At 35.9% G+C, this 22174-nt stretch overlaps 2 protein-coding genes and 1 long non-coding RNA gene across 4 annotated transcripts in view; 2 read left to right on the top strand and 1 right to left on the bottom strand.

The window, feature by feature from the left end:
* Positions 1-22174, bottom strand: part of LOC125233768 (beta-ureidopropionase-like) — a 494359-nt gene that overhangs the window by 108724 nt on the left and 363461 nt on the right. The window lies entirely within an intron of this gene.
* LOC125233771 (tropomyosin-1) overlaps positions 1318-22174 on the top strand; it is a 33167-nt gene continuing 12310 nt past the window's right edge. For both annotated transcript variants that reach the window (XM_048139866.1, XM_048139865.1), the window contains exon 1: positions 1318-1475. In XM_048139866.1, the coding sequence (XP_047995823.1) occupies positions 1333-1475 (143 nt within the window). In that variant the 5' untranslated portion in view covers positions 1318-1332. The remainder of the gene's footprint in view (positions 1476-22174) is intronic.
* On the top strand, positions 14179-18070 carry LOC125233782. The gene is made up of 6 exons (XR_007177884.1): positions 14179-14762; positions 15045-15147; positions 15489-15610; positions 15851-15920; positions 16383-16478; positions 18046-18070. It is a non-coding gene; the product is annotated as an uncharacterized LOC125233782 (long non-coding RNA).

The raw sequence follows: 22174 nt of genomic DNA on the forward strand, positions 1-22174 counted from the left end.
ATCAACAAATGAGTCTTAGGTCTAGCCTATTTAGTCGAACGTCCCAATCTCCTCGTGCCAAAACGCTGCTAGTCGCAGACTGCCCAGCGTCTCAAAGGGCGTATCAAAGCCTCTAGCCAAATATACAATCGTTTACGCTCCGCGGCGAACGGTACGTCGGCTTTGTCGTACCAATACGGTAAGTAAAGCGATACGAGTATATAAGTAGTGATAACTCAATGATTGCATGCTTGGCTAGAGTGTGTTCCGATTTAGTGTTCTTCTCTACTCTGTTCTCGAACGTTTAGAAAAATTAGTGTCAATTATATACTCTGGCAAAAGAAGCCTATTTAAAAATGCATGCGCTAAAAGATGACATACAAAGTTAGGTACTTTCTTTAGAATTTTAATGTATTTATTGGCAAGTAAGGCGAGCTTCAGTAGTGAATCGTGGCAAAATTAGAAATGATATTCTGTAGCCATTCTTCGGGTCCTGGGGATTTTTTTTATCGTCGTGATCAGATGAAAGAAATAGTTTTATATAAATATTCTCAAATAGCTCACTGTACCTACATCCATGTTAATATTGATTCGGTAATATTACAACAGGAATAGGCAACTTGACTGTAGTTAAAATAAAATATTTTATACCATGCACGAAATAAAGCATCAGATAATTATTAGAAAAACATGGACAGAAGTTATTTAAACCAATTTCTGTTCAATAAGTCAGGTAGAAATATATAAAGTAACTGAGTTGACCGTGACGTCACTCAATTCGATTTCATATACGTGTAAATTCCATTTTAGCAAGTCGTTCAAATTCGTTTTGACAGTTCTTAAAAAGAAGCTGATTTGAATAGGATGCAAGTAGCCTATTAGGTACTTTTTAACATTTATTCGTTCACCTAGTCGTACCTATCTAATAAGTAGATAGAAGATTTATTACAATGCGTGTATAATTTACCTACCGGCTCGTGTGTTTGTTTAACTTTCAGATCGTTTTAACCAGCTATAAGGACTATGATAAACAAGGAGCGCCTCTGTGAAAGCCGAACGAGCTCTTAAGTTTAACGCCACGAATAAAAACAATCTTTATTTACAGCCGCCGTCATAGATTATGTTACCGCGATGAAAGCATGATCCTATGGCGTTCGATACCGGCTAAATATAGCCCAGGAGATAAAGCAAAATGTTCAGTAAAATGAAGGAAATCTGCAAGAGTGCGAGCAAGACGGTTGACAAATCACAGACGGATATAGCCGGCATTGACTGCGAGCAGTGCATCGATCCATCGACCCGAGCGATGCATCATCGTTATACCCTTTGAATCGGAATAGTTTTATAGCAGAAATGGCGCGCGAGAGCGTGACGGGCGGCGGAGTCTCGCTATCGGAATCCTGGATTTTTGGCACCGAAAATAGCAGGGCGGGCGCTCGGCGGGCCGCGCTCGCGCAGTGCGTGTCGCTCCGCCGTGTGAACAGCCCGCTCGTGAGGTGAGTGAGAGCGCGGGTACTCCACCGGGGCCGGAATCAGGCGGCCTGCCGCTGGTCCCGAGGCATCCTCCGCGACCCTGCTTATCAGGACCGAGGTACTCGCCTTAATCCGGCCCCGCAGCCAGCCACGTCGTGATCGGGAAGTGGATTTTGTGCCTGTGCAGTGTGGAGTATCCTAACTCTGGATTGTGTTCTTTTTTGGGTTTTAATACTTTGAAGTGACGTCACGGTGTGAAAGTGAACGCGATGCTTCTTATGGTGCGCCCGCGCCGCTGTGACTCGGGTTTCAGCGGCGGCGCGTCCTCGCTGAAAATACTCGTCCCGCCCACGCCCGCCTTCGCCGCGACCTATTTGCGGCATGCGCGCGGACGTTTATTTAGGAAACTCGCCTCAATTTTTATTTAGAATTAGACATGGCCCATATATCAAGTAATTAGGGCGCTCTGGAATGTCACTGGAGCTTTAAATGTTTCCTTTTTCTGATTTATTTATACGCTCGGCTCACACAGAGTTAACACAATTTCACACGAATCCGCACACATTCACACTGTGAAACACGCTTGTAAACGATATGACCCAACTTTAGCATAACTAGGGTTAGTGCATCGGCACGACCTTTTTAGCGGAGAGTATCAGGTGGATGAGCAGCGATATGGTGGTTAACAGCTGTAAGTGACAGCGGGGAATGTTGGCACGCGATCAAACGCGGGCTGACGCCGCTTCTCAAATATTTGGGCCGGAGATACTTTGATACAAATGGTTTAGATTTCAGCAAAATAAAAAAAATACTGGAATTCCTTATAGATATTATTGAAGGTAGTGGAAACATAATATGTAAGACTAAACAATTATGCATAGATGTTTAAATAGCATTTGTTCGAGAAGACATTGACATACCAAAGCTTTAATTCAATTTTCGATAGATGTCTTATATTTGGATATGATAAAGTGCCATTTGATTCTAAGAAAAACTCTTTTTCAGTGAGTACAATTCCCTAGGTGAAATCATGGCTTTAAAGACCGGCCTGTCTGAATGACAGTCATTAAATTAGTTATCGTCGAATTTATATTATTATGATTTTTAACTTTGCCTTTAATTTAGTGCAAGTTTACTCGCAATAGGTAACTAATTAGCTGAAGTTAAAGAGTCAAGGGCATATTCTCGACTTGTAAATATGTAGCTGTAATAAAATAATTTACGGGGGTGGCTTAGCAAATTGCTAAAACTCCCAGGTTAAATAAATGTAAAAAAAAAAAAAAATAATTCGTAATATAATGAAAAGAGCTACCGGAATAAAGTAAACAGTCAGATATTCGTTGTGCTGATAAAACCCCAAATCTCAATATTTTTTTGCTAGGTAGGTATAAGTTGGGCAATTTAGAAACACTAGAAAAAAAAACATTTATTCAGCAAGTAGGCCACAGGGGCACTTTATATGTTAACAATTACAATAAATGGTATGAATTCAACTAAAGAAGGTACAAACTTACTATGATTAATAAGAGATGTTTATCTAGGACATATCTCAATATATTGGGGTATGTACTCGACTACTCGATGAAGATGTTAGAGATGTAATGTCAAAGTACATCTAAAAAAAATTAAACATTATAAAAAAAATACAGACGGATACAAATAAAAAATAACTGGTGTCTTTACCACAAACATTAATTCCTAATTAGATACATCCATACTAATATTATAAATGGGAAAGTGTGTGTGTCTGTTTGTTTGTCCGTCTTTCACGCCAAAACGGAGCGACTAATTGTCGTGATTTTTTAAGTTGAGATAGTTGAAGGGATGGAGAGGGGCATAGGCTACTTTTTGTCTTTTTCTAACGCGAGCGAAGCCGCGAACAAAAACTAGTTAAATTATAAATGAGTACCCGCGTAATCAGTAAGGTAGTCAAGGTAGACCATTAGTTCGACACATAGCGGCTCAAATATTTATTGTAAACCCGTTTTGGATATCGTCTCTACATCGTTAGAATAAGCTAAACAGTTGAATAAGTTTTTCTGGGCCGTACAGCTGTTGTGTTAGCTGGGGTACTATTTGAAATAGGTTTTCGTCACATTACACAGACAATGGTATTAGACTCGACGTGGGTTTTAACGATAGATCGGGTCTGCCCACACATTGGGCTTCTGCCAGATGGAATGAGCGAGGGCGAATCCGGTAGTTTACATAGTTTTGGGATCTGAAAAACTGGAGAACATTAATATCACATTAAAGTCAAAACAGAATGAACTATAATAATAGGTTGGAATGACGTCAAGGCATTTCAATTTTAAGAATAAGCTGTGGAATAAGTGTGAAATTGTTTCATATTCCGTTTGATATGACGGGGATATGTCAAAATATTCGCGATGTCACAAACCAATAGAAATAATGAGGAATCACTCACACCTCACACCAACATACAACATTTCGCAGTAATATATGTATTTTTTATATACTTTATATGTATATTTAAGCTTGTAAAATATCTAGATTTAATGTACCTATATGCTTCATGCTGTCACACAGTATTTACCGAGGAGAAAACAGTTCCCACTCTCAATTTCCCTGCGTTATTTCGACTTTTTGGAGCTTGGTAACTTGGCAAGGACGGTCGCGTGATAAACGATATAATGTCAGACCGTCCTTTTCGCACTATTTGTAAGCGCAATAGGGACGCACCGATGCGATAAACTTTATCCAACTAATGTGATAGCATACAAACATTTATAAGCAACAATTACCTAATATAATTTTAGTTCTGAGTTTTCAACGTAGAGGCTAAAAGAAAATAGACTACAAACCGCAGTGCAACGGCTCCAAGTCTGCAAGCCATATTGATTGATTTGAGCTATTTTCAGCTACTTAAATCAATAATTAATTTATACGTACGATTATCTGCAGCCCAGATCAACGGACAAAAATAATAACCGTGCCAATGTTCAGTGCCAGAGATTCATTTACTTTATACAAAACAAACTTGTATAACAATATTTTTGTTAGTACATACCAAAACTTTTATGAGAATATTTTAGACACCTAATTGTATATTCTGAAAAAATCAAACACTCATGGCATGGTGTAGCAGAGACTTAGGTGTAGATTTAATATTAGGTTTACTCAAAGTAAGAAATGTAGAAATATAATAATTTTATTATTATTTGGATTTCTTTCAACCCCTTTTTGCCAAGAGTGGCACTGAAACTTAGTAGTTCATGTGCTCTGCCTGGTTCATGGTAGTTCATGGGATACAGGCGTGATCATATGTATGTATGTGTATGTAATAATATTATTCTAAACATAATCCGGATTGTCCGAATGCAAAACAATAGACAATTGTTTTAATCAATATTTTACTAATCAATACAATATTTCTTATTGCATATTTGACATACTTTGAATTAATGTTGTACCTACATTAATTCAAATATATAGATAGATAACATGTAGATCGATAATTTCACAGATAAAGGTAACAATTGACGGTCTAGTCGCTTAAGAGCGATCTCCTCAGACTTTTATTACCAATGGTCCTTGCCGTAACTATAGTCGGTATTACCTTTAGATATTTATTACATACATGTTGGACTTCCGGTTGGGACGCCATCATAGTGGTTTCGTGTCGTGAATAATTTATTTTTCTTTTACTCATTAATGTTGTTTAAAGTGTAATATTGATAGCTTATTATGCAATAAACTAATGGTGTAGTGAGAAGCTGATGAAGAATTGTTCTCGAAATGCGTTTAGCCTCTTTTTTGTCGTAAACGGCCGGTAGTCCACGTGCTCTTGTAAAATCTAGCTATCAATTTACAAGTGTTAAGTCACCGTACAATGTCGTACTTACCGTACAAAAATTACCAATATTAGCTCATATCACCTTGACACTGGCGAAATAGTCCCAATGGACTGAAGCCATTTAATTTTAAAAACTGAACTGAACATACATGTAAGCAAAATCTACCCTCAAAAGGCTCAGTCACTTAAGTGTATTTCAATTAAAAACATTGGTTAACCGACAAATGTGATAACTACCCGAAAATTAACAAAATATTTGTTTACGTATTTTGAAGTACCAAAAAGTACAGAGTATAACTATTGTTACGGTAACTATCCACATTTCTATTGAGATAATTTATTATCTGAAATCCTACGGCTATGACGTTATTTCCGCGGTAGTCATAGCATCCGTAGAATGGTTATTGGAAGGTCTTAAAAACAAGTTAATTATAGCTCGTTGTCGTAATAGGAATTCGGAATCTTGAGTAAGAGCTTCCTTCCAAAACAACTAATTTACGATTTCAGACATAGATGACTATTATTGATTGAAGATAATAATCGATTACATATATAATAATATTTATGTTAGAAAGAGACAAAAAGTAGCCTATGTCACTCTTCATCCCTTCAACTATCTCCACTAAAAAAAACCCGTCAATTCATCGCTCCATTTTGCCGTGAAAGACGGACAAACAAACAGATACACACACTTTCCTATTTATAATATTAATAATAAAATATAAATTATACTTTTCATATTATAACAACCGCCCGTATCAAAACGTAACTTCACAGCTACCTATTTATCAAATTCAAAACCACATTTGCCTTCTCATTGAATATAATCGGGTAAATAGAAATAATACTTTATAGCATGATGGTTACTTCCGTTAACATAAATTACTAGGTAGGTAACCGATTCTAATCTAGGTATTGGATTTGGCTTTGATCTGGTTTTGACACGACTCTGACGATTGTACTTTTGATTGGTGCAAATATCACGCACGACTTCACCAGTTAAAATGTCCTATCAAAACCAATAAATCTCATTATTAAACTCATACAAAATGGTTATTCTGAATCGGGCTACTTGAACTAGTTTTTAAGATTATGGATGCTTACAAAAATATTAACCCGTATAGTAAACAAATTCTAAAATTAGACGGTTTTGGCTTCACTTTATATAACATAATATAAAGTGAACCTGATTGCGTTTAATTATTATGCACCCATCTGGTATTGGCTTTGTAACTAAAACGTCCGCTCAACTTTCTTATTTACTTACTTACTTGACTAACCATTAGTATAACTAACCCCCCTTTAAATATACCCCGTAAATTTGGCCTTGTGATCGTCTAGCATGAATAAGTAGAACCCTTCGACGTGAACCGCGATAACCTAGATCCTTTAATGAGTATCAGCTGTATTTTTGACTAATTTTTAAAATTTTATTTATTTATATTTTAAAGAAGAATAAAGGTTATTGTAGCATAATAATATAGTGTTATAGAAGAGTAATTTATCAGATTTAGGCCTAGAAAGTTATATGTGAGAAAATTAATGACGTGATGAAGAAATTTTAGAATAAAAGTTAGTGAGTGAAACATACATGAAATAAATATTAAAAAATATTTTAGAAAACATCGGCTACGCTCTATTTTCGATTCCGGTTTGGGGTGAGAACTTGCGATACCGTCTGGAATCCTTAGGCCCAATCAAACCACATTATCGGGCATCCTAAGCAAGTAAGCCTGAAGGGCTATCTATCTACAAACTAACCCCTTTTTTATTTTGTTTCTTTTTCCCTAGCTAAACCCCCCTTTTCCCCAATACTGCTAATAGACCATAACTTCTCGATCTTTCTAATGTTTTATCGAAACACCGAGCAGTTGCTAACTTTTATAAGAAATAAGTAAGTCAAACTTTTCTAAGATTTAGACTTTCCATCAGTGGACGGCGCTCGCATGCCACTGGGCCCTATAACAAACAAATCCTTTTATTCCAAAGACAGTTTGTTTCCCTAGCCAATTTGATAGAATTTACCTTGAAAAACTAGTTAGCAACACTAAGTGTCCCGCAGCCACACCGAAAAATCAGAAATTGCTACCACAATTATTAATTTCACTCAAATAAATTAAGTAATAAGAGTTTTTATAAATTACCAGTTTTACCACATATTTTAAGATAGTAAACACCACATTTAAAGTCCATTTAACCCATATAAATAGTAGTAGTTAAATTATTTCTCCACAATACACGTTGACCAATTATATTCCAAGACCAATCATAAAAGAACTCTACTTTCATAGAAATAGTGTGTGACTTTACCCTAGTCCTATCGTTTTCCCTACTCTAGCATATCTGAAACACAGACCATCACTTACCATAGATCTAATGTTCAGAATATGCACAAGTGTATCCCTACCATAAGCTGTACAGTTCAGCCAGCGAAGCTGAGATAGGCAACCTATAGGCTTGTGTTCTTATCCCCCCCTCTGCTCTTGCCCGCGGGCTAGGGTAGCAGAGAGTAGATCGCCCTATCCGTGTATATATCCAGTATTCTAGGACACACCAGTACCAGCCACATGAGAGACCCAGCTGCGATCAAACTTTACTTAGATATGGATCAATCACAACCGAAATCCCCAGCGACCAACGTCAGCATGGACTAGAGCACCGAGTAAATAAATATAAATATATATAGGACCCCAGCCTCAAATACTGCCGACTTCAGTGAGCAAGGATTACTCCTAATGTCTTTCGTCAATCGTGAAAGTCCTCACTTCCATCTAACAGTTGGACTCTTTGAGACCGGTGAGAAAATACGCTTTTGTAAGTATAGAAAAGCGTCCAAGCCTCCACTTGGAACAAAAAGACCCCTAAACGCCTTATGTTTAACAGCCGCAAGGTATAAAGCGCTTAGCCGGACAACAGTCTGTCACAAACAATGATCTGGCTATAACTTTCACAAAATAACCCCATAGAAAATTACTAAATCCAATTTTACTGATCAACTAGACAAACGAGTGAAGTTTTCTTTACGTGCTATAATCTAAGCTTAGTTTTGCAAGAATTACTCCCTACAATACCAAACACAGACTTATCTCCAAGCACCAGCCATACATCGACCCAGTCTTTGTATTGCTTGACGGCACTCAAGAAACAAAGCACAGAAAACTTCACTATACACATTAATTTGAATGTAACACTACACTATAAATAGAACACTAAAATAACCCCACAACTGACGGTAAAGCAATTCCACCATAGGTCTAAGTCCAACTGTACGACGATATTGTCCCCGCACAATCACACAGAGACACAATTTCAAAGTTTACAATCACTTAGAATATTTCCAAGTAAATACAAACAGAGAAACAATAGCAGAACAACTTCACTCACCAGTATAACACACGAAAGCCAGAGACACTGTTAGTCTTGTAGATATTTTAAGAATGACGCGCGTCGGCTCCCTCCGACCCTTTTATAGATTCTCTATAAGAGACATAATTGGGACACACCTGGGATATAACTGGGACAAACCTGGGATATAACTGGGACATACCTGGGATATAACTGGGACATACCTGGGATATAACTGGGACAAACCTGGGATATAACTGGGACAAACCTGGGATATAACTGGGACATACCTGGGATATAACTGGGACAAACCTGGGACTTGGGATATAACTGGGACAAACCTGGGACTTGGGATACGATAAGAAAAAGATCATAACTACTTTGTTTACTAAGCCGTACGCCCTACGTAATAAAGTTCACGATCATCACGCGGATGTTTGCCTATTAACACGTGCAGATTGCAGCTGTTTTAGAGAGAGACAGAGCTATTGGTATTGATACCTATGTAGTCCAATAGTGGAGTGTTCCGTAAATATTTTTACGTAAATATTATTTTGTGAAAGATTGTTTAAATCAATTTAGTAAGTGACTTCGCAATGAAAGATCACATTTGTTCTTAATTGTTACATTGAATGATATATTCAGGAAGTATAATAATCAATATCAGTGATTATTACCTGTTTGACTCGTAAATGAAACCAAGACATAATATCGGAACGTTACGCAGCTGACAACTGTCAGTGTCAGTATTCCGTCCATGTGAACGTAGTTTGTTGATAAATACGTTTTTCCAACCTGTTTTGCATAGAATAACAGTGAATTTTATGAGTGAAGACGTGACTATACATGTGATAAAGCTTCAAAGATATTATTTGTCAAAATATCCAATGAAATCCCAAAGGAAATATGTACCAAAAAGTTGGTCAAGGATAAGTTGATTCACCGTAAGTTTTATATGTAATAACGAGTCCATTTCCTCGTCATAGACGCTTGTTCTGTTACAACTCGCCCCCGATTGGATTTCTTTTATAAAATACAAAGTGGTTTGTAAAAAAATCCAATCTCACTTAGCAAAAGAAGCAATAAAAATGAATAAAAGAAAAATATCTCTAGATCAGTCGGAAATATCCCCCCATTTCTAATTGTGTGGTGTGTATTCCAATACTATGCAACTGCTAGCGACTCAGTTTTGAAATCAGCTCATCAGAATCTCGACAATGAACCATGATAACTCTTTTCTCAGAGTCCACGCATCGCCAGGGATACCAGGTTGTGAATCTGATAGGTCCTATTAACCCGTTCTTGCTAGCTCGTTCCCCGGTCGCGGCGAATATTCATTCCATCCACACTGTTGGACCGGAATAATTATCGTAATAATTTCAACGAGTTCACAATAACTTCCCACGCAATTACGAAGAAACCTTTAGAGCTCTCATTATAAGTCCAGAGCCTTCAATCTCCATTGTCGGAACTCAAACCAATTTCTCTACCTATTCACTCCAGCCACATGTTTTGGCGCATGTCTCATACTTGAATAAAATATACTGACTTAAGATCTGTTTGGATGTGTTTTTTTTTTTTTATATAAAACAAACCTTAAATGACATAAGCATGTACCTCAACTCGGTACCATATCATGATCAAATGAAGAAATGATTTGATGATACTAAACTTCACATATTTGAACACATAACAAGGAAACAAATATTGAAAAGAGCCTCGTTCTCACTAGACGATATCGGCCCTAAAATATGTCGATTGTCAAATACATCCCATTCAAGATGAGGTGTGTGGTTTTAGTATGGGTCTTATTACCTTGTAGAGTGAGTAGCCACGAAAAACTACCCTTGAAATGGGTCGAATCCAAATGGATTTTAACCTAACCGATAAGCTTTTTATGGCTAATGTGTTTCCCTCAGCCCCCCCGCTGTTTATTCCCCGCAAATTCCGACCAAACTAGTTTTGACCACTTTCCAGCGCTGTCTGTCTATATCAATCCACTCATTCCATAAAAAAAAATCATTCGAGACACACTTCATTCAGTCATTCATCCCATTCAAAACATTCTTACATCTATAAACATTCATCATCTCTAAATTATTCACACACACACACACAATGTAACCATTCTTACTTCCTCATTCGCTCTTTCACTCGATCTCAACAGAAAGCCAACGCTTTTAAAAGTAATCAAAATAACGAATAAAAATGGAAATAAAATTACACAACAACTTCAAAAGTTTACGTATCCCATTTTACTCCACTCTACCCTGACTCGAAGGCAAAGAAAATTTCAATTTATTTATGATAGGTTTCATTTTATACATCTATATTTAATTTTATAAAATAATTACTAACCGCAAACAATTTGACAATGTGTGAAAATTGTTTGATGCACATACTAAAAATAAAATGTTCGTACGAAGAAAACGTTACATTTTATGTTCACATTTTAATTAGAGTCAATTACTGTAAGGACACTACCCTACTTTCAATTTTCCTGTCTTTGTTGTTGTTTTTTTTTTTTTTTACAGTTCATAATGCAAAATTGATAGCAAAAAATTATAAAATTAAGTAAGCAAAAAAGAATAGTGGCCCTCCCTACTCTGATCTTTGTCTGATAAAATCGTTATGCTTAGAAACGAGGATTTGCACTGATGCCAACCAACATCGTACAGTATACCACCCTATATATTGTAAAAATGATAACACATAAATAATAAATATCACCGCTAACTGTAATAACTAAAATGAAAAATAGCTTATCCACCGATCTCGATTTTCCTAACGTCTACCCCAGGCAGACTAGCTACTATGATGTTCAGTTATTGTTGTGTATATTAAAAAAAGAATCTAACCATACAATGTATATTCAATACATTCTTCCTACAAAACTAAAATAAAAAAAATTGTTGTCCATATAATGAACCGACTTCTCAAATAGATAATTATAAAAAATCCGTATTATAGATTTACATCCATCATACACCATTTTATAATCCTAGGAACGAAACTACTAAATGACAGAGAAATTATACGATGTGCTAGCCAATAAAGCCCTTTATCACACAGATCACTATAGAAATAAAATTAATTTCAGACAAAATTTTGACTTCTACCACCCCTATAATAATAACACTGCATCTCAATAAAATTTTGAAGAACTCATGACACGTTTAAAGAAAAATAATAATGTTCCACATAAGTATGTCGCAATAAATAAACATTCTTTACTAAGAAGTCATTAACTTGTAACCAATATACTCATAGAATTTACATTACACATCATGTAATGTTCATAATAAACGCATAATACAATTTTGCAAAAAAAAAGTAATTGCAGTTTTGAAGTGGTTTTCATATTTTCAATTTTTTTTCCGCAAAAGATGATGTATCATCAATTTTGAAGTGGTTTTGATATTTTTTTGTAAAATATAATGTAACAACAAATCTGATGTGGTTTTGATAATATATATATTTTTTGTTTACAAATTATCCGCAAAATTTTATTTTGGTTTTAACTACCTTATGATAAAATACAAAATGATGCCATAAGTAGGTTCAAAATACTTTTATTTGATTGAATAATAATGTAACAAAATAATAAATTTCTTAAAGCGAGCTTAAACTTGCATTGTCCTCTTCTATATTCGTGTCTTCAATATTGTAAAACATGCCCCGACAGTCTTTTGTAACCTCAGAGAATTTATTCCTTCTTCATGGCATTCGCAGCTGCAACAAACTTAGAAAATTGTTAACAAACACGACAATGGGCTAAGGAACTTGATCATGGTGTCTCTCTTCCTTTTTTCTCCTTCATACTTGGCTAGTTCTATGATGAGTTCTTGAGTAGCTAATGATGATGATTAAATCCTGCTGGCCCTCCTCAGAGGCATTTCCACTGGCCCTGGTCCGACGCAAATAGATAATATTTCAAGATCTTCCTAACTATTCTCTTCTCAGTCGGTGTAATAGCCCAGGACACCATGAAATCTCTTCCGAAAACACGCTGCAGACTTGATCACAATCAGCATAACCACAAGATCCAGTCATTCATTCCTGAATACAGCAAAACTAATCAATATTTTCTTCATCTCCAAAGTCGACTAGTCCTTATTTGTCCAATCATTGGTCAAAAAATAAAATATTGCATAAATCGAATATCATAAACACTTGTTATTTCACTAGCGTTACTAAGCATGCACTTAAACACACACTGAAGTTTTCACCGCATGTCTCCACCGTCCTCGCTGATCCACTATGTTCAATGACAGAACACTGCTGTGGTAAGAATCTATCTTAGGTTAAAACTAAAGTTAAGTTAAAGACTTCCAATAAACAGAGGGAAAGATAAAATAAAAATCACAAGCGTTAAAATATTTTCCAAAAAAATATGCCAACTAAGGTTGCAGGACCATCTAGGTACTTTAACCATATGAGACGTACGTCTCATTTACGTTCACCTATATTACTAAATACCATTCTACAAAAGTAATTTTATTAACCTATAATTATTTTATTTCCTCAAGTATGATGTCTGATCGCTAAGTGACTTTAATATTTCTAACTCAAAAATTACTGCAGACTATAAAACTCCGTCTTGTTTGCTTGATAAAACAAAAATACTCGTAGGGTAAATTAACTGGGGTTTTGAACACTTACATATATGTATTTTTCTTGATCCTCATTTTCTGTTCCATTCTTCTGCGTAGTGTGGCATAATATGGGACCAATAACAACATAATCATATTGAAAATCTTCAGTAACACGTTGGTCCTATGAGCAGGTATGAGACCAGGCTCAAAAACTCTTACTCCTCCGTTAGTTGACATCAAAAGCCGGGTACTTCAACTCGAACGTCCCACATTTCTCTTCGTGTGATAATAAGACGTCACTAAAAATCACACGTGCTTCTACACAATCAACTATACTAATTATTGGAAGCTACACAACACTGTAATTTCTGTGAAATCGTTTTCTTAAATAAAATTTAATAACTTCGCGCTCAGATTTTTTTCGTAAGGAACTGTCACTGTCAATATTGTCATCCTTAACCGTTTTTTTTTTCTTTTACAATTGTCCTCATGGGCGTATTTTCATTGTAAACACACTATAGTGTTTTGTGTAGTCACAAACATTAAATGCGTAGGAAATTGCGTGTACGCAACTTAGATTATAGTGTGACCAGGTTTAAAAAAAAATATATTGTGAGATTTTTTTAAGGAGCTACCAGACGGTCGGACCGCACTTGTAAGGGGACATGTGTTAGGCCCTATTTACAAAATACCGTTCAGAATCTACACAACTTGAATAGTTTGATGTGATTTAAGCAATAGAAAATTAAATTAACAAAGTCTTTTGTATTTAAATACATCTATTGTATTAATTTTACTATAATGAAGTAGAGAAAAGTGAAGTAAAGTTTTGTAAATGACAACACCGGACAATAAATTACTGAATTATTGAATATCTTTTGTCAAAATTTGTATGACCGATCAAACGTACCAACTTAAAAACAATGATAGTTTGTGTAATGTCACCGATAGAACACCTTTTGGCGGAGATATATGTTATCTGTGGTTAAATTATTTTCTCTAATCTATGTCATGCTTACCGCTAATCCGCTTGTTCGCGAAAAAATGGCAGATCCGTTTTTGTTTTCTTTAGCTCATTATTAATTACGTGATCTACAACTAGAATTATTTAAATATTCGCTTTATTTTACTCGGCTTAAACAAACGACAGGCAATTCTGCGCCGACGCCGGTCATGTGCCGTCCATATTCGCCATTTTGTCATTTAGCAAACTAAGAAAATGCAAACAAAACATTATTTGCCCTAAACACGCGTTACTTCTAAATAATTTTGTCGACAAAGTGAGCCTGTTTTATCAAATTGAACTCTGAACTGCAATTGCAATGTAATTTTCCGATAGCGAAAGTGAGGTTATGAAATTGACATGACATTTAGTGAATGCAATGCAATGGACATGTGTTTTGTTGTGTTTCTCATCAAGATAATAGAAGAATTTAGTGCTCATACTCATGATCTAATGAGCAAACAGCCCATGCAAAGGATGTCTTAACGGGCTATGCCTCAATTGATAAAGTGAACTAATTGCCTACTTCAAAAGCAGTTTTGCATGAAAGGTAAGCTTTTGTTTTATTATTTGATGTGTTTTCAAACAAGTCGTCGTTTTCGAAACCCAGCAGAACATACTTGCGAACTACAACGACTAGACCGAATATATATGGTGAAATGTTGCTTATTTCATTGTTCTGTCGTCAGATAAGTTATTGATAGTAAATTTCCCACGTTAATTTCTGACTTTCACATTCCCTAAGAGGATCTAAATGTACGTGAAATAGGCCTAACTAACAAAATATATTTGTTACTTTCAATGAGGTTAACATGGTTGTTCGATTTTTCAGTTAACATCTAATTGGAATTTACAATGCCCGATATTTCTACACATCTGCCACAAATTTTATGGAAAACAATATTTATAGAAACTGAACATACCTTGGTTAAACGGTAAGCATTAAAAATATGTTCAACTAATTTATTTGATCTAGGCTACCTAACTGTTCTTGGAGATTGTAACGTTGTTTCCGTACCAACATATAAACTTCTCAATTATTTTTCTGAAGCGCTGGCTTATGGGCTATGGAAAATAATATTTGTAGGACCTCAAACGAATGTCATGGCATTTAAAAATAGGCATTGAATCTTGTCCAAACTTTAATTTTGTATTTTTCAAAGATAAAACTTGACGTCTGATACTTAAATAAAATTATGTAGACTAAAAATCCAGACTTAGCATAGATTTTATTTCTGCTACATTGAGTTTAAACAATGTATGTATTAATTTTCAGTATATGAAATGGGTAACCATCCTCGAAGAACATCAACCAGCTGTCGGCAATGTGCAGGTGGACTGAGGAATTTTCCGGTGTGTCTTTTTATGGACTGTACTCCGTCTTAGCACAATTCCCAAGTAAGTACAAAAATTATTGCCACCAAAGGCTACTTTTAGACTTGATTAACCCTACTCAGTGAGTAAAACGACTCGGCAGGAAATTTTACATTACTTAGAAAAATGGATATGGTCGTTCCTTTTTTTTTCTGAACCATGAATGCCCTAGATAGAAAATATGCGATCTTAGTGATACTTATAACTAAGTTTTCTAAAATTAATCCCCTATTTTAACTAACCCCTTCATATCTTCAATTTCAGTTTTACTCGGGAGTCACCGCTTCAGCCCGGTCCTTCTTTCATATATCTACTGTCTTCATATAGATGAAAGGTACTATGTTATATTATAATAACACATTCTAATTATTAAATTTTAAAAGTGAGCAGCTCATGGCCTTAATATTATATCTAGAAAATTTAAGCGAAGTATGCAAGACGGCGAGGCATGAGCTACCGGGTAAAAATCAAACTTAACTGACTCATCCTCATTTTATTGGCTAAGCAAACTTCTTACTAACTTATTTATGTACTAACTCATGTAGTTATGAACTGCAAGGCAGAGGTTCTCAAACTTTTTAATATTTTTTTTTTTTAATTTTGCTGTATACTTTGTATTTTCTGACACAATATTTCTCACGGGCGTGTCTTAGTTCCAAAATTAAGGGACGCGCCCCCGTGAGTAGATAAATGAAATAATATTGAACCCTATTTGGCAGAACCTAACCCTAAAACAAAACCCTTTTCTTATTCTATAATATATGAAAATTTCTAATGTCTGACTATTTCCTTTCAGTGTACTAAAGGCTCACTGATCTACACTACCAGCTCATGCTCAATGTTACTGAACAACAAAGTAATCCGACAATCAGACTGGACCCGGTCATGTTAGGTAAGTTTACATACTTAATGCGTACCACATACTACATACGATTTCTGAACCTCAGTAAAATATGGTTTTATAATAGTAATGGTGCTTATTATCTATGCCTACTTAACAGGAATATTACAAGTTTCAATCAATTTTCCTGAAATTCATTAAGCAATTGTGACAATGATCAAGCAGTGGTGGAGTTAGGGTATGGCGAGGTACGACCTCCCAGATGCTGGTAATGCTAATATTTCGTATGGTTGTAATGAAGTACAGTATGTTGGCATACTCCTGACTTGTGAAATATTGTATAAAAGCTGTGTACCCAATCTACCGAACATAATAATTGTATGGTTTTACACTTACTATTTTAGACTAGCCTACAGCTTATCATGTAAGATAACGAACTCATGTCATATGAAGCTATTGAAAATCTTGTTTATACATACATACTTATTTGTGTTACTACAGTAAAAATATATGCGTATAGAAAGTTGAAATTCGTACAGTGGATTTAATTTATTGAAATAATTGGCAGATATAGGCTATGGTGACCTCTCACCATCAAGAGGGACATATGCTTGTTTACTACGGATGTAATATGAAAATATATGATGACTTATAAGCTAATGAACTAAATTAGTCCTAACATGATTAATACGTATATCTTAACAGACAGAAACCTGTTCTTCTCACGGCTGCACTACAGTGACAATATTTGGTACAAACCGTACAAACAATATGCCAAATTATTGTATGATGTATGAAATCCTGTGAGCCAATTTATAGATTATAGAGTTACAACTGAAATGCAAACAAACCATCCATCGAAGGGTGTACTTGTCATAGTACCACATGCGTGTAGCTATTCAGTATTCATAGAAAAATGGCGGGACGCCCCATATAATATTGTACTTCAGCGCGACAATGAATAATCGCGCCCCCATAGCCATTAGACTAGAGCCTATCTTCTTGTATTACTAGGTCTTAAATCTAGGGCTTAGGTATCCTAGATTATTTTAGGAAAATAACCTTACATCTAGACTGTAGTTATCCTGCCTATGAATGAAATTCTGTATAACAAACCTGCTAGGAATATGTATATCATCAGAGTGTTCATAGACTATATAAGACAGCATCGAAGCTATCCGATCTCCGGTGTGAAGTGAACTATTTGTTTTAACATGAAATTCTATTGCTATTGTACATAGTTCACACACTTATGTTTCCAATTCCGGTCACTAGGTGGCAAACTCTTCTAAAGTGCTACAGTTCCGCGCCTCCGGCCTTTTATTTTAGATACATGGGTATTTTTTCTATAAGTACCTAGTATTTTACGTACTAGCCCCGCCTATCCCTCAGCTAGAAAAACATACATTAAGGCACAGAATAAATAATAGTACTACGCATAGGCGCAAGGGAACGTCAAGATGTGCCAATGCCAACAATTGCTACGTAGCAATGCAACCCGAATGGCCTAATCGGGACGATGTTTAGTTCAACCACTACGATTATGAGCTAACTTCCTAAAAATAGATTTTGTCTAAGTTTACTACGCTACTTTAATTTTATTATTTTTATTTTTCAGAATCCAGAGGTAGGAAATGAACACAATTGACTCCGCATCGATGCATGACCTCGCCCGGAACGCGGCAAGAATTAACAATGGAAGAAAATACTACAGACTTGTTTATTAACGATAAAGTTATTTTAGTTTTTATGAAATAGCGATTGAATAAAAATATTAGGTATATGAGTTTTATTTAGAGATGAAATAAGTCAAGAAATACAGCACACCCACTCGTTTTCACAACAACAAATGTAGCCTGGTAAGGCTAATTCCTATTATTTATTTATAAACCTTGGTATCCAAGATGTGTTCTACAGAGCACATCTTAGATCCCTTGGGCACGGAACCAAATGTAACTAAAACGTCCGCTCAACTTTCTTATTTACTTACTTACTTGACTAACCATTAGTATAACTAACCCCCCTTTAAATATACCCCGTAAATTTGGCCTTGTGATCGTCTAGCATGAATAAGTAGAACCCTTCGACGTGAACCGCGATAACCTAGATCCTTTAATGAGTATCAGCTGTATTTTTGACTAATTTTTAAAATTTTATTTATTTATATTTTAAAGAAGAATAAAGGTTATTGTAGCATAATAATATAGTGTTATAGAAGAGTAATTTATCAGATTTAGGCCTAGAAAGTTATATGTGAGAAAATTAATGACGTGATGAAGAAATTTTAGAATAAAAGTTAGTGAGTGAAACATACATGAAATAAATATTAAAAAATATTTTAGAAAACATCGGCTACGCTCTATTTTCGATTCCGGTTTGGGGTGAGAACTTGCGATACCGTCTGGAATCCTTAGGCCCAATCAAACCACATTATCGGGCATCCTAAGCAAGTAAGCCTGAAGGGCTATCTATCTACAAACTAACCCCTTTTTTATTTTGTTTCTTTTTCCCTAGCTAAACCCCCCTTTTCCCCAATACTGCTAATAGACCATAACTTCTCGATCTTTCTAATGTTTTATCGAAACACCGAGCAGTTGCTAACTTTTATAAGAAATAAGTAAGTCAAACTTTTCTAAGATTTAGACTTTCCATCAGTGGACGGCGCTCGCATGCCACTGGGCCCTATAACAAACAAATCCTTTTATTCCAAAGACAGTTTGTTTCCCTAGCCAATTTGATAGAATTTACCTTGAAAAACTAGTTAGCAACACTAAGTGTCCCGCAGCCACACCGAAAAATCAGAAATTGCTACCACAATTATTAATTTCACTCAAATAAATTAAGTAATAAGAGTTTTTATAAATTACCAGTTTTACCACATATTTTAAGATAGTAAACACCACATTTAAAGTCCATTTAACCCATATAAATAGTAGTAGTTAAATTATTTCTCCACAATACACGTTGACCAATTATATTCCAAGACCAATCATAAAAGAACTCTACTTTCATAGAAATAGTGTGTGACTTTACCCTAGTCCTATCGTTTTCCCTACTCTAGCATATCTGAAACACAGACCATCACTTACCATAGATCTAATGTTCAGAATATGCACAAGTGTATCCCTACCATAAGCTGTACAGTTCAGCCAGCGAAGCTGAGATAGGCAACCTATAGGCTTGTGTTCTTATCCCCCCCTCTGCTCTTGCCCGCGGGCTAGGGTAGCAGAGAGTAGATCGCCCTATCCGTGTATATATCCAGTATTCTAGGACACACCAGTACCAGCCACATGAGAGACCCAGCTGCGATCAAACTTTACTTAGATATGGATCAATCACAACCGAAATCCCCAGCGACCAACGTCAGCATGGACTAGAGCACCGAGTAAATAAATATAAATATATATAGGACCCCAGCCTCAAATACTGCCGACTTCAGTGAGCAAGGATTACTCCTAATGTCTTTCGTCAATCGTGAAAGTCCTCACTTCCATCTAACAGTTGGACTCTTTGAGACCGGTGAGAAAATACGCTTTTGTAAGTATAGAAAAGCGTCCAAGCCTCCACTTGGAACAAAAAGACCCCTAAACGCCTTATGTTTAACAGCCGCAAGGTATAAAGCGCTTAGCCGGACAACAGTCTGTCACAAACAATGATCTGGCTATAACTTTCACAAAATAACCCCATAGAAAATTACTAAATCCAATTTTACTGATCAACTAGACAAACGAGTGAAGTTTTCTTTACGTGCTATAATCTAAGCTTAGTTTTGCAAGAATTACTCCCTACAATACCAAACACAGACTTATCTCCAAGCACCAGCCATACATCGACCCAGTCTTTGTATTGCTTGACGGCACTCAAGAAACAAAGCACAGAAAACTTCACTATACACATTAATTTGAATGTAACACTACACTATAAATAGAACACTAAAATAACCCCACAACTGACGGTAAAGCAATTCCACCATAGGTCTAAGTCCAACTGTACGACGATATTGTCCCCGCACAATCACACAGAGACACAATTTCAAAGTTTACAATCACTTAGAATATTTCCAAGTAAATACAAACAGAGAAACAATAGCAGAACAACTTCACTCACCAGTATAACACACGAAAGCCAGAGACACTGTTAGTCTTGTAGATATTTTAAGAATGACGCGCGTCGGCTCCCTCCGACCCTTTTATAGATTCTCTATAAGAGACATAATTGGGACACACCTGGGATATAACTGGGACAAACCTGGGATATAACTGGGACATACCTGGGATATAACTGGGACATACCTGGGATATAACTGGGACAAACCTGGGATATAACTGGGACAAACCTGGGATATAACTGGGACATACCTGGGATATAACTGGGACAAACCTGGGACTTGGGATATAACTGGGACAAACCTGGGACTTGGGATACGATAAGAAAAAGATCATAACTACTTTGTTTACTAAGCCGTACGCCCTACGTAATAAAGTTCACGATCATCACGCGGATGTTTGCCTATTAACACGTGCAGATTGCAGCTGTTTTAGAGAGAGACAGAGCTATTGGTATTGATACCTATGTAGTCCAATAGTGGAGTGTTCCGTAAATATTTTTACGTAAATATTATTTTGTGAAAGATTGTTTAAATCAATTTAGTAAGTGACTTCGCAATGAAAGATCACATTTGTTCTTAATTGTTACATTGAATGATATATTCAGGAAGTATAATAATCAATATCAGTGATTATTACCTGTTTGACTCGTAAATGAAACCAAGACATAATATCGGAACGTTACGCAGCTGACAACTGTCAGTGTCAGTATTCCGTCCATGTGAACGTAGTTTGTTGATAAATACGTTTTTCCAACCTGTTTTGCATAGAATAACAGTGAATTTTATGAGTGAAGACGTGACTATACATGTGATAAAGCTTCAAAGATATTATTTGTCAAAATATCCAATGAAATCCCAAAGGAAATATGTACCAAAAAGTTGGTCAAGGATAAGTTGATTCACCGTAAGTTTTATATGTAATAACGAGTCCATTTCCTCGTCATAGACGCTTGTTCTGTTACAGCTTCGAGCCAGAGTTGCATAATTCCATGCAGGAACACACATTATGAGAACATGACATAATTTGTTGCTTTTACTTTTATCATCTTCTGAATGGAAAAATCTTTTAAGTATAAAACTCCCGTGAGACTCAAACATATTTAAAAATATTTTAAGCGGTTACTCAAAAGACTGTGTCCGAATTTCATAAAAAGACGATGTTTTGTCCTTTACTCGTAGTCACGTAAAAAAATACATCTCTTAGACGGAGAGGAGCCACCACTGGTAGAAAGCTACATTTTAAACCAAGGTAGGTATATGAAAACTAAAAAATAAACATAACTTAAATTTTCAAAAAGTGTCATCATCATCATCAACCTAGCCTTTTCCCCATATCCTAGGGTTTGAGGTCGGCTCTCCGTATCAATTTGCGCCACTCTTCTCTGTTTAGCGTCATGTCAGGGCTTGCGCCTATCGTTCTCGAGGCATTCGACACTGTGCTCATCCATGTCGTAGGTTTCAAAAAGTGTGTTTCCAAAAAAATGCGTTTATGTACTCACTAGCATATTGCTAACATATAGCATATAATAAGTAGCAATATGATCTCGCGTAGATACGTCATTGAAAGTGATACTGTATTAACTTTTGACACGAAGAAGGAACACACCTTAAAAATAGAGCAAAAATAGGAGTCAAACTC

Source organism: Leguminivora glycinivorella, chromosome 15 (genome assembly GCF_023078275.1).
Source record: "Leguminivora glycinivorella isolate SPB_JAAS2020 chromosome 15, LegGlyc_1.1, whole genome shotgun sequence".
Taxonomy (NCBI): Eukaryota; Metazoa; Arthropoda; class Insecta; order Lepidoptera; family Tortricidae; genus Leguminivora; species Leguminivora glycinivorella.